The sequence below is a fragment of the Rutidosis leptorrhynchoides genome, chromosome 10 (genome assembly GCF_046630445.1).
Source record: "Rutidosis leptorrhynchoides isolate AG116_Rl617_1_P2 chromosome 10, CSIRO_AGI_Rlap_v1, whole genome shotgun sequence".
Lineage (NCBI taxonomy): Eukaryota > Viridiplantae > Streptophyta > Magnoliopsida > Asterales > Asteraceae > Rutidosis > Rutidosis leptorrhynchoides.
Window position 1 is genome coordinate 60,923,522 of NC_092342.1, and position 14,682 is coordinate 60,938,203.

A 14,682-nucleotide genomic window follows, 5' to 3' on the forward strand; every position below is an offset into this window, starting at 1 on the left:
GCAACTTGTACTCTTGTCATTTTTAGACGTCCTTCATAAATATTTTGAACCTTTTTGATTGAATCTTGTACATTTGAGCATTTTGGACCTTTTTGTCTTCAAATCTTCGTTTACGCCTTTTGTCTTCGCACTTATTTAATATAAACGAATATTACTTGAATATGGAACAATTACAACTAAAATCTTGTCATTTCGGAAGGATATTGATACTAAATATATGTTCATTTAGAGCACTATCAATAACGTTTGGTCCACTGCGGCACCCTCACACTCAGGTGAAATACCATGGTTCACAGACAACGGAGTCTTAGCTGGTCTTTCTGCTTCCATTTGAAACCTCTTCAGAATATCAGCAACATACTTGGTTTGATGCAAGAAGATGCCTTTATCTGTCTGAGCTACCTGTAGACCCAAGAAAAACTTAATCATTCCCATTGAACTCATCTTGAACTTCTGCTGCATGACCTTCTCAAACTCATCAACCATACCCTGATCTGTTGACCCGAATTTAATATCATCAACATAAACCTGCACTAACATAAGATGTTGTCCCTTCGTTTTGATGAAAAGTGTCTGATCAATGACACCTCTCCGAAAATCGTTTTCAATCATGTAATTGGACAACGTTGCATACCATGCTCGAGGAGCTTGGTGAAGACCATAAAGTGCCTTTTCAAGTCTATAAACCTTTTCTGGGAAATGAGGGTCTTCGAAACCGGGTGGTTGTTCAACAAACACCCTTTCATTGATCTCTCCGTACAAAAATGCGCTTTTCACATCCATCTGAAAAACTTTAAAACCCATGAAGGATGCAAAGGCCAAGAAAATCCTGATTGCTTCCAGTCGTGCAACCGGAGCAAAAACCTCATCATAGTCAATTTCAGGTATTTGTTGATATCCCTTTACCACCAATCTAGCTTTGTTTCTGATAACTATACCCTGTTCATCCTTTTTGTTCTTCAAAACCCATTGAAGACCATAGGGCACACAACCATGTGGTGGATTGACTAGCTTCTAAACCTTCAAATGTTTAAACTGTAACAGCTCCTCTTGCATTGCACTAACCCACTCATCATACTTCAGTGCCTCATAAGCATCTTTTGGTTCAATTTGACATACATAGCATGAGTGAGCATGCACAAATATCCTACCTGTCTTATTCAGCGAAGAATAAAATGCTGTAACCACATTCGCACTTTCAGTCTGAACATCATCTGCTGCTATTGAACTATTGTTAATCACCGGGACCTCTGATGTGGTCGGAACCTCAGAAGTTGATGCCTCAGTTGTCGTACTTTGGGGAATACTAAAATGAGGAATTCCTCGTACGTCCACATAATAATCCTATAGACGTTTAGGCGGTAAAATAACACGATTGGATCTTCTCACACCTCCTGCTTCAGTTGGCTGTACAGGCACTGTCACAGTTGGTGGTTGATTATATAGAGGATTAAGATGTTCCTCTGCCAATCGTGATCGGTTAACTTCCTCATCATCTTCAAGGTCACTATCGTCATCTGTATATACTACCCCGTCCTCATTTGAATCAAAAGTATCTGTCACTCTCTGTGGACTAGGTTACAAGCTAGAAACCGGATTCTGAACCTGTGGTGGAATAGTAACAACATTGTCAGTTGAGTTTTGAGAATCAAACAAAACCTGAGTTAAAATCTCCTCCTCTGTAGCATAGGGCGGAAGATTGAAGGAATCAAACAGTTTATCATATTCAAATTGCCAAGCGAACCCTTTACTGACACGAGGTGGAGCATTGCGCTGAATATCCACCTCATAACGTTCTTCCACACGCCTAGACTCAGTGTTATACACCCGTTTGTTTGGATTCCCATATCCCAAGAAGATACCAGAGATCACCTTTGAATTGAATTTCCCTCCAGCGTCTCGTACCAGGATAGTACAAGGTGCACCAAAAGGTTCAAAATGTTTGATATTAGGCTTTCTCTTGTGCAACAGCTCATAACACGTTTTACCATGTCTCTTCACCACTAGAACTCTGTTCATTACATAACAAGCAGTACTCACGGCTTCTCCCCAGAAAACAATTGGAAGACATGAATCAGCTAATAGTTCTTGCGGTTTCGATTAGAGTCCTATTCTTTCGTTCAGCAACACCGTTAGATTGAGGTGTATAAGCCGGACTGAACTGTTGTATCCCCTTCTCATTACAAAACAGCTGCATCTGAATGTTCTTAAATTCTGTACCATTATCAGTACGAATCTTTCTTACCTTCAAGTTATACAGACTTTCGAGCTTCAGGATCAACACTTTAATATGCTCAAACGTGTCTGACTTGAGTTTCAACATCACAACCCACGAAAACCGGGAATACTCATCTGTAACTACCAAGCAATATGATTCTCCAGTGAGAGTTTTACAATTAACTGGACCAAAAAGATCCATGTGTAGCAGCTCCAAAGGGATATTGACAGAATGATGCTTTTTGGTAGTATGTGACTTTCTAGTCTGCTTCCCCTGTTTACACGGAATACATACTTCAGGAATATGAAAACTCTTAACATTCACACCATCAACTAATCCATTGTGTACTAGATTATTCATCTTCCTTAGACTTAGATGACCCATACGCTTGTGCCAAATAATAGACTCCTGTTCAGTAGCTTTAGAAACAAAGGCCTGATTGCCTGTAGCTGCCTTAACATGAGCCTTACGCATATCAAGGATATAGAGATCCTTGCATCTCGGAGCAGTCATCAGAATCATGTCCTCTGGAATAACAAACTCTTTTCGCAAAATATAACAAAACTTATCATCAAAAGCAACAGTATATTTCTTATCAGCAACTTGTGAAACAGAAAGCAGATTGTTCGACATCTGCTCTACATAATTAACTTTATCAAAGCTGACATTCTCATTAGCAATAACACCCTGAGCAGTAATAAATCCTCCTTCACTACCTGCAAAAGAAACTGGTCCTCCATCCACTGTTTTCACACTAGAAAGCAAAGACAAGTTCCCTGTCATGTGCCTGGATGCCCCACTATCAACAATCCAAGTACTGCAGCGTGGATTGTAGGTGACCTGCACATTAAAATAAGAGGATTAGTTAGAGAGGGCCACCCATGCCCGAATGGCAGTGGGTTTCCCATCAACACCAATAACTGGCAATTCCACCCATTGTCCTTTAGATCCAGAAGGACCTTCAGTACGTTGAACACTCTTAACTTCTGATTTAGGTTTCTAAACTGTGTTATTCGGTAAAGGTTTTCTATAATAGTCATTGGTTTGAAAAATCCTTTTATCATTTGTTTGCACTGAAAAAGAATTAAACTCTGGTGAAGGTGATCTCCTATTAAAGGACCGATTTGGACTAAAATCAACCTTCCTTCTTGGTGTCTGTCGTTTGGGTCTACAATTCATAGCCCTGTGTCCCAACCTCCCACAATTAAAGCAGTTAACATTATCAAAATCATGAGAATTAAACACTTTGCGTCTAATTGGTGAAAACTGTCTCCTAGGTGGTTCAGCATGTTGTCTAGTCGTAGGGGATGACGATACTTGTTGCATAACAGTATGTCGACGACCCGGCAGAACATACTTGGACACACCCCCAGATTTGGAACTCGCCTCTGTTGGTAATTGTTCTATCTTAGGACCTGATTCATTTATCCTGCCCTTACTGACAAACTTAGGTGACACTCCCTGGGTGTTCTTCTTCTTATTCTGTTTGGGAGTCACAGTTTTCTTAGACTGAGCCTTTTGACTCTCAGTCATCTTACTTGCCTTAATAGGATTTTTCAAAATGGTAACTAGTTTAGTGACAAGCTCAAATGGTTTGCTGTCTTTCTCAGTATCGATATCAGTATCCGACTCTGTTTCGTAGACAACATCTAAAGATTTCTTCGACGCAACTATCTTAATTGTACTCTCAACAGGTGCTTCTTTAGGCTTACCATATTCTAGTTCTACAACAGGACCCTTACTTTTCTCAACTGGTTTGTTAATATACTCACCTAAAAGTGGCAGGGCAACCTGGTTGTAACCTAAACCCTGGTGTTTAGGAGGATTCAAAGTCTGTTTCACATAAGACATCCTCTGCCAATTGTCGATCCTAGCTTTTTCAGACTCGTATTTCAACTTAAATGAATCCCTTTCAGCCTTAAGGGTCTCTACCTGTCCCAAATACATAGTAATCACTTTTCCATCATCTATAACCGTTGATTTTAAGTGACCCACCTGATTTTCTAAAGACTTAATCACATCAACATAGTCTTTCTGTTTATTAAGGTAGAAAAGCGCATCATCATAGTTCTTTTTATTAGTCTGATTCTCCAAACTTAAATTCTTAAGGTCAACTCTAAGCTTAGGACAGGTCTCACATGTAACGAATATCTCATTAAGCTTTGTGATAACACACTCAAGCCTCTCAATTTCCTGTTCATAACCAATGCATTTAGAACAATTAGAAACTGAGTCATTACATACCTTATCGTTACCGGATGTGTTGGCCATAAATGCATATTTGTTGCTTCCAACCTGAGTGTCTTCATCTGATTCTGACTCAGACTCTGAACTCGTACTATCCGCATAATCAGCTTAATAACCTCCTTTGTTCTTGCTGTTGTCTGAACACGCTGGACTCCGAACTGTAACAATCTTCTCGTCACCACTCTTAAGATCACAATTGAGCAAGTGTCCCAACTCTTGTCTGAACCAAGTACCAACATGACAACTTCTTTCTTCATCCTCATCGGAAGAATCAGTCGTAAACTCAAAATCTGATAGGTCTCGAGCTTGGCGAAACTTATCATACAGTCGATCTTTAATCCTCTTTCTGAGGCACATCTTCATAATCTCATCAGCTCTTTTCATTCTAGCATCACATTTGCACACATAGCAGGTGCAATTCGGATTATCTTTTCCAGTACAACCTGCATTTCTCCTAGCAATTCTTTCTTCTTCAATTTCAGCTTCAGTTCTACCTACAAACACAACAATAGCTTGATGTGTATCTGCCGTGATGGACCAGTCACACACTTCATCAGCATACGTAGTCGTCAAGGCCTTAGATTGAATAGACCCCAAAGATTCTTTCTCAGTAATAACATGTTGTGGAGTAACTGAAATGGTTGTATTGTGGAAAGGATCAGAAAAACCAGTCTTGGGTGGCCTCGTGCAAGTCTTCTTAAAATGACCAAGCTCATCACAATTGAAGCATCTAACCTTTGACATATCAAAACCAAACTTCGAATCTCGATTCAAACTCAAAGACCTCTGTCCGGTTTTCTTCAAGTACTTCCTAGCCCGTCTAACAATGCTACCCATGCAATAAAGTATATCCATCCTTTCGATATCGTCCTCATCAATCTGATCATAGTCTTCATTTTCAAGATGACTATTAATCACTTGTCCACTAATCATATCGTTGTATGAGTTAACAACAATAGCTACCAGAGCCATATCTTCCTGAATTGATTTGATGGGCCTCTTCCTGATATTCTCAGTTTGAAACACAGGAGTCTGAGTCTGAGTCTGTTGAGAAGGAGAATTCTGAGTCTGAGCTTGTGATTTAGCATTAAAGTAGCCAGACTGAGATTGTGGAGCAGACATTTGAGAAGCATTTGCTGTAATATAGGCTGTTTGTAATGGAGCATGACCAGAAGATGAAGCTAAAGTGGATGCAGAAGCAACTACCGAACCAAGTCTCTTCCTCTTAGCTTCTACCTGAATATCCTTCTCCATCAACTTAGAAGTAAAAGCTGTCAACGTTAACGTACGACCTGATGTGCTGTACATGTTCTGAATCTTTTCAATCTCATGGTCCCACTTTTCTGGAAGACCATCTTTCAACACCCTGACTGCCTTATCATCAGGTACATCAATCCCATAATCCGCCATCTCTGCTACCAGTAAACGATATCTCTCCAAAGTTTGTCCCAGTGACTCTGATGGAAGAGCAGCAAATGCCCTCCATTCATCCTTCAATACCTTACCTTTTGTTGCCCGATAAGTAGCAGTACCCTCTGTTGCAGATTGAAGGGCCAACCAAAGAGTATACGCGGTTTTGTTACGGTTTTTGAACTGCTGGAAAATGTCCTTTAACAACGCTTGCGTTAGCTGAGCATAACATCTACACTCAAGATTATATTGTTCACGCTCTGTAGGACTAAACTGTTGAGTTTCTTTGGGTTCACCATCACCTCCACAAGGCCAAACAAATGGATTCTCAATACATTCCCAAAGTCTAGAGTCAACACCATTTAAGTAAATAACAAACCTAACTTTCCAGTCCAAGAAGTCTTTAAGATTGTCAAGTCGAGGTACTTTATTTGTCGATCCAGATTCGCTTTCGTTAAGTAACAGTTTTTGTAGTCCAGGTGCAATTACCAACGCGCTATATTCATTTGTCACTTGTTCATTAGTGTCCGACATGTTAACTGATTAAGTTTGAAAATAAAAGATTAATTAAGATTCTGATTAAGTCACACGGTCGACTATCTCTGACACACGGTCGACTGTATAAGACACACGATCGATTGTACTTATCACACGGTCGATTGTCTAACAAAATTTTGGCAGCACTTCGTTACTATATAAGCCTTGGGTATTGCAAACACACACGGCCGATTGTCTAACTCTCACGGTCGATTGAAACTCTCACACGGTCGAGTGACAAACTCACACGGCCGACTGACTTAGGGAATCTGGCACGGCTCTAGTAAAACTCACACGATCGGTGGAACAATACACACGGTCGATCTTAGGACTCACTCGGTCGGTTGTCAGGACACACACGGCCGAGTGTGTTCTTGACAGAAGCTGGTCGACTATTAGGGTTTTCTAGACAAAAATCGATTTTGCAATCGATTATGGATGGAAAACTCAAAAACAACACGTAGATAACGAAAATAAGCACTCCAGAAACACCTTTTGATAATAAAAACACTAACAATAACGTGTAAACACAGATTAATAGACCAAAAACCTAAAAACACCAAAAACACAAACTTTGACCCAAAAAACGATTTGATCAAACAAAAACCAGAGACTCCAGCTCTGATACCACTTTGTAGACGATGATTCTATGGATCTTAGGTCGCTTGAACTCTAAACTAAAGGCGGAACACAATAGAATAGAGGTAAATCGAGATACGGGTCGTTTCGGGATCGAATTGGTCGAACCTAGTGCAAAACCTAGATTAGATCGACACCTAGACGATGTATTTCGGTGGTATTCGGTGTTAGGGTTCTCTGGAGACGAAAAACAAAGACTTGGAACAAATGGGACGAGTAACCTCATCAAAGAAGTCTAAACCCGTATATATACTGCAAGTCAGACACACTCGGTCGAGTGTGTCTGTCAATCGGTCGACTGACTTACACAGTCGGTCGAGTGTGTACACACACTCGGTCGACTGTGTGCAGTTTAACATATTGATTATTTAATAAACTAAGAACGCACAATCACCATAGTAATCAATAGTCACCAGTAAATAACATTATTACATAACCGAATGTACTAAACGCAAGAATAAACTACGGCTGGGGATTCATGCACCAACAGAATGCCATGTCAAAACATTAAGATGATGCTAGGAAATATGGTCCAAAGAAGAATGTAGTTTCATGAACAATCCTTTGCGGGGTTGAATTTTTTTTCTTTTTGAAAATGCAATGTCAAAACCCTACTTTCTATCTATATATATAGTTACATATAAAGGTAAATTATTCGTATAGATTTGTATTTAGTTCTTTATATAATTATTATAAGTTTAAGTATTGAACTGAATTCTGATTTTTATCTTATTTTATTTTGAATATTGAATTATTGAATTCTAATGAATTATTGAAGCTTGGTTTTGGTAAGTGGCTGTTAAAACTCCGCTTCTTATATATCGATAATATAAATATAAATATAAAAGAAATATAATATTATAATATTATAAAGATATAAAGAATACTCCGTATATAAATAGGGCTATATATCAATCAAATACTAACTCGTTTATCTTGTACTCCGTTTCCCTTTCGAGAGCATTGTTTTTCTAACATCATCACAACTGATAATCTTTGCGAAGCATGATGAAGAATGACTTAACTCCACTTGTTTTCTCTAATTTTGGAATTAAAATTCTCATGTAAAATCAATTTATTTATTGAACAATTTAGCATGTATATATCCACCACCAGGGGCGGAAATAACTAGGAAAGGGGTGGATTTGAAATTTTTAGACTTAAAATTTGGATTTTCATGTTTTCCTTCAAACCCTTCATATTTTGTCCTCAAACCTTTCATGTTTTGTGATATTTTCTTCAAAAACCTCCATATTTTACTCAATAATCTCCATATTCTTTCAAAAAAATAGTTGCACATTCATGATTCACCACAATTTATTGCGACAAATTTTGCATATGTGCGTGTTAGTTTAGTTTTTGCTTGCTACATAATTTGTGAACTGTGCCCAAAATCCTATTGTTAATGCATCCTTAACGTATAACAAAAATTTAGTGATACATGATTCAAATTTCAACCTTTCAAGAATTAAGGTTAATGTCACTTCTGATCTTGAAAACTAGAGAAAATAAGTCAAAGTCAATGGTCAACATGCTTTGGAAAGGTTATTAGACATGACGTTAGGACACTGCTCTCGAATTGGACTAGTAGGTACACATAACCGGCTTCTTTTGGTTTCTGATATTCTCACACGAGAGATCGCAACCGCAAGTGCATCAACCAAACCGGAATCATCGTGTTCCTCTACATCATCATGGCCTGAACTTCGAGATATTGATAGCCGTTGTGGTGCCTCTGAAGACGGTCAGGGTTGATTTTAATTGATTCATGTAGCATTTACTTGGAAAGTACTCGGTCAGTCGGTCGGGACTTTTTTTAGGGAGTACTCGAACATTGACTAAGTTTGATTTTGACAGATTTTGACCGAGAAAGAGGCCGGAAAACCTAAACAAGAACGTTAAACTTCGTGCGTAGTTCAGTTCCGTAACCTTATCCTGACTTGAATATTGATATGTTATTACTATTAGGCTCTAGTAATCACCTTGTTCATTATCGCAACGAACTGAATCAAACCGTTATCGTTTAAATATTATTAATGATGCTGTGGAAAAGTTTCGAGACTTTAAACATCAATTTTATAAATTTTATAGCGCATCGGACCTAAAAAATTAAGAAAGTTATATTGAAACAAAACTTGTACCTTTTTTTTAACGGGCAATATCGGCATTACTCAGAGGGGACTTAACTGCCTTCGTGATCATATACCACCCACACACGTGTTAGGAGGAAACCCAAATCGCTAGTATGGTTGAAGGTTGGGAAAATCCCCTCCGAGAAGCTAATTGCTGGCAGTACCAATTAGATCCCGGCCCTTGGAATCTAACATGCGCCTACTCGTTGAGGACAACAGGCTGCCCTTGAAATCGAACTTGCTGTACGCACACGGTACTTTAACAACATACCAAGTCTTAGCGGGCCAACTTCGATTTTTAAGACAACAGGTATCATTCATGCCGAAGTTACACAACAACAAAAACTATCTACAAAAGTAATTCGAGTTCATCGGTAACAAAAGAGCAGTGGGGGAATATCATCTAGAGTTTCCTATCCCATAAGAATAACATTTTCTTACCAAAAATTGACTCTGTATGATATTGCATACATACAAGCAGTGATGTCTTCCACCATTTCTGGTGCTCTTCAGATAAAATAACATTAAAAAGACAACTTCAATATTAACTAACAGTTAATCTGCACAAACCAGAATCTAAACTTTGTACAAGTTAACCCTTTCAAGTACACATGACACTCAAGAGAAGATAAGTATTGTAGAAGCTCAATCTGGGCTTACACTGTTAGAAAAATCGAAGCTGCTAAACTGATGATGCTATAATGCTTTTTAGATGAATCCTTTACGTCGATTCAGTAAGATTGTGAAATATGCATTTGAGTGACCAGTTTACACCTACTAACAACAAGTCAACCATCCATGTATTCACTTTGTCATTCTTTTCGTATTACTCCTGCCAAAGAATCCGTGTTGGGTTATCGCAATTAATTTTTAAAACACAAAAGAAGATATAACCAAACACCACGTAACAAAAAAGTTGGAAAATTAAACAGCGAAAAAGATGAATTTAATACCTTAATCACAAACTAGTTGCCACGTGACACTGCGCGTGATGCTTGGACAAGGGCCATAGTTTCATCGTCCATATCCACCTCATCATCCTTCATCATCTTAACAACATCATCAAAGGGTTCATCTTTAGCTACACGCATTCGGATTAATGATTTATATACATGCAAACTAACAAGTTTAAAATCCCTAAGAACCTGCACAAACCCTTCCGCCTCTTCCAACTTTCCACATTTCACAAAATACTCCAAAATAGACTCGATAATCACAGGTGACGGCCTCCAAGCACAATTCTTTAACAACTTAACCGCATTTTTCATCGCAAAAATCGCCTTTTCCATATCTTCATTCCTAACGTATCCTTCCATAAGTATCTCCCACGTCTTATAATTCGGACACCCACCTTTTTCCATTGTGTTATAATGTAACGTCTCAGCTTTTTCCATTAAATTATCCCTAACATAAGCACCAAGAAGAATATTACTCACTCTAACGTCGTATCTCCTACATTGAGACTCCCACTCTACAAAAATCTTTTCGGCTTCTTTAATATCCCCAAGCTTCACTAAACTTAACAAAATACACATGTAATTCGCACACGTTAGTTTCCCATTTACCCTTTTACAAGCGTCCCATACTCGAATAACACCCTCCTTATTTTTCAACGACGCATAATTCGTAATAAGAAAAAAGTAACCAAAATGATTAAACGTCGATAGCTTCTGCTCTGCATGATTCAGAGCCAAATGCGCCTTATCAACAAGTCCTGATTTCATGTAAATGTTAGCCATAGTACAAAGAGAACTCCATCCAACTTTAACATTCTTGTCATATATCATCTCGTTGTAAACTTTATCCACATGATTAACGCCATAAATTTCATAACACGCACTCATCCAAAGATTATAAGAAAGCACGTTTCTTGGTATTCTGTTTTGTTTCATCTCCGATATGACACATAATACTAAATCAAACTGGGAATTGGAGATATAAAGTTTCATCATTGCATTAAATGGATGCGGAGTCACATTCGCCCCAAGATTACTCATTTTAATCATCAGAGATTCGGCCTTTTGTACGTCTTTTTCTTTAACGTACGAGTTAAGAAGATGGATATATGATGCTTTTTGTGAAGCAATGTTTCGTAACTTTGCAAAATAATCTTCTGCTTCTTTTAAAGTTCCGGCTTTAATAGTTAATTCTAACCTCAGAGCATGATCAGCTTCCGATAACTTGAATCGTTCTTGTTCTTCCATCCATTTCATTACCTATCAACAAAATGTATAATCCTTAAAGGCTTATTCAAAAAGAGGCATAAGGGACGTGTTTTGAAATTAATACAATTACTACTTAAATTAGTACAACCAGTGGCGAATTTAGGTGAAGACCCGTCGGGTCACGGGGACACCGCTAATTTAAAAAAGTTTAGTAGAAAATATCCCGTAAATTGTATAGGACACCACTAAATTTAAATGTATGACCTCATATATTTTTTAAATCAATAGTCTTTCTTTTATATTGTATAGGATACGACTAGATTATACTACTAGGACCCCATATATTTTGCGAATTATAATTTATTAAAAGTAACTATCACTAAAATAGCATTTTAATATAACTAATACTGAAAAAAATTTCGGGAACTCATTAAATTATAATCCTGGAATCGCCACGAGTACAACATACGTTTCATTCATGATCAATATACAAACAAAATTGTAACAAAAAATATGCAAACCTCAAGAGCGTGTTTATAACGTTGACGATGCACAAGTTGTTTGGAGATATCTCTAAGATCATAAATGGAGACTTTTCGGCCATTACTGACCCAATTATTGATCACATTTGTGGCGCTTCTTCTAGGATGCACGAGGAAAAGTAACTTGCTTTTGATGTCAATGTCATTATTGTCCTTAAACGAAGGGGAGTCACGAAACGGGAATGCAGATAAAGTGTTCGATGAAATGCCCCTGAGAAAGATGAATCCTTTTGCTGCTTTAATATAGCGGATTTCACGAAAACTGCAATAAATGATTGTTAGTATTGGTTATTGAAAATAGAAATACACAGGTTGAGAGAAAAGTGATTACAATAGTGGCTGGATAAAGGTGCGAAGTGAACGAATCGCCATTGAGTTCATGAGAAGTCAGCGGGAGTTCAATCCGGGTCGGGTTCGCGGGAATATGCTGGATGTGTTGTAATCGGGCTTGAAGCCTTAAAGTGTGTGGGTTGGTTTTGGGCTCAAACTAAATAAACCTCGATTGGAAAAAGGGGATTATCACCACAAAGTCCATTTTTTGAACTTTCTTGAGTGAGAGCCCAAAGAATTAAAAATTGCCAATTTGTCCCCGCAAAGAGCAAAATGCCTTGCGACCTTGCTTCCACCTGGGAGCAAGGACGCAAGGTGACTCTTGCTCCCTTAATTCCACATGAGAGCAAGGAGCAAGGTGTCTTGCTCCTTGCTCCCAGGTGGAAGCAATGGAGCAAGAGGCACCTTGCTCCCAGGTGGAAGCAAGAGAGCAAGAGGCACCTTGCGTCCTTGCTCCTGGGTGGAAGCAAGGGAGCAAGAGGCACCTTGCTCCTTGCTCTCATGTAAAACCAAGGACGCAAGGCGCAAAGGAGCAAGGCACCTTACTCCTTACACACACACACACACACACAAAAAAAAGGTCTCTCACGCAATAAAGGTCAATAAAATGGGTCTTTTGGTGAATCCCTTGGAAAAATGAACAACTATATTATGACATATATAATAAATAATACTTCATCTATTTCATATTAATAGTTCATTATTTCATTTTGAACTATTCCAAATTTAAAGTTAATTTTCATAAATTGTCACGACCCTACTTTTTCCGTTATCTTTTACCGTTTATTATTTAACGCCCGTTAATTGTTATTCGTGCCACGTCATTTCTATGACCTATATTATTATTTTAGTAATAATATATTAATTATTATGTGTTATGTGAATATTTGTATTCATATTTTAATTTGTACGTTTATACGAATCGTGGATTTCTATCCGGCGAATCTTTTCAGTTTTCAAACCAACGGTCGAGCTTTGGGGATTTTTAAATCCTAATTATTTTAAATATGATATTTTAGTGTCATATATTTATATATAGTGTTTATATATATTTTTCGTCGCGTATTTAATATCTATCCAAATAATTAATCACGTATTCGTGTTTACGCGTTTCGGGTTTCGATAGAGCGTTCGGGCCACAAGATAATTAACATTTAACAAATTGGGCTAAGTGGGGCCCACCCCACTCCCTTGTTCGGCCGAACCAAGGGGTATACCCCCTTTTGCTTTCTTTTTTTGCTAATTACTTTTCATTTCATAATTCATTTCACAAAATTTCCCTAAACCTAAACTTCATATTTTTCTCTCATTTTTCTTCCTCCCTCCCCATTTTGGCCGTCGACGTAGCAACCATCATCATCATCATCATCATCCTTCATCAAATAAAGCTTGGATCATCATACCATTTGCATAAACGCGTTTCTCTCGTTCTCCTCTACACGTTCATATCACTCAATTCTCGATTAGGGTATAAACCCTAACCCTAGCTTTTTGATTTTACATTTATTTTTCTGTATTTTTATGTTATTATGATAGTATGATGATAGTATGTTGTTGTATTGTTGATTGTATGCGTAGAATCACTCGTTAATTCATGTTTTCGGTTTGATTGATTTGGGACAGCAGCTTGTTTGATCATTTCTGTAAACTTAACTGATTTAAATGTTAAATTAAAGTTTCTAGATGAGTTCCTCTCATCATGACATTAATTTTAGACTCCGGATTCATGTTATTTCGATTCCCGGAGCTTTAGATTTGATTAAAATGGTGTTTTATAGAAATCAAAATGTAAAAACGAATTGTTCCAGGTTTGGTCTGACTTTGTGACCACTTTTTGAGTCTTTAGGGTGTACTAGTGTGTTAGGATTGATGATTGGATGAACTTTCATGTTCGGATCATCGAAATCCGAGCCACGGATCACCCGTTATGACTAAAACATGTTTTTGAACGGATTAAAGCTCCAAGTTGAATAATGGCTGTAGGTCACGACTTGGTGGCTGTTCTTGGGGTGTTCTTGAGCACACTAATGTGTCGGGTGGGTTGATTAGGCGAAGATATCTATAAGACTCGCCGAAAACTGATTCCCGGGGCTCAAGTTATGACCCGATGAACTTTTAATTAAAACTTATGCTTATTAAATAAGACTTATGATATAAATAATGATTTTCATTATTAATAAATTACTTATGATATAAAAAGTAATTATTTTAATTTAAGACTTATGATATACATTTTTATTATATCATTTATTAATTACATTATGATTAATTAAACATTTAATTAAACTTATGATTAATAATACTTTTATTATTAATGAAAAATACTTATGATAAGTATTAAACTTATATTATGAGATTATTATAATAAGACTTATAATAAAGATTAATTAATTATTATAAGGCTTAGTTATTATTTAATTATAATTTAATTATTAAATACTTATGATTTAATGATTATAATT

The 14,682-nt window shown here is 37.4% G+C and overlaps 1 protein-coding gene across 1 annotated transcript; it reads right to left on the minus strand.

The window, feature by feature from the left end:
• Positions 1 to 9,605: 9,605 nt before the first annotated feature.
• Positions 9,606 to 12,337, minus strand: LOC139873022 (pentatricopeptide repeat-containing protein At5g27460). Its single transcript, XM_071860949.1, has 4 exons — positions 12,222 to 12,337; positions 11,870 to 12,152; positions 10,137 to 11,399; positions 9,606 to 10,015 (listed from the first exon to the last, which is right to left on the minus strand). The coding sequence occupies exons 1-3, from the start codon at positions 12,269 to 12,271 to the stop codon at positions 10,149 to 10,151; spliced, it is 1,584 nt and encodes a 527-aa protein (XP_071717050.1). The 5' UTR covers positions 12,272 to 12,337; the 3' UTR covers positions 9,606 to 10,015; positions 10,137 to 10,148.
• Positions 12,338 to 14,682: the final 2,345 nt, after the last annotated feature.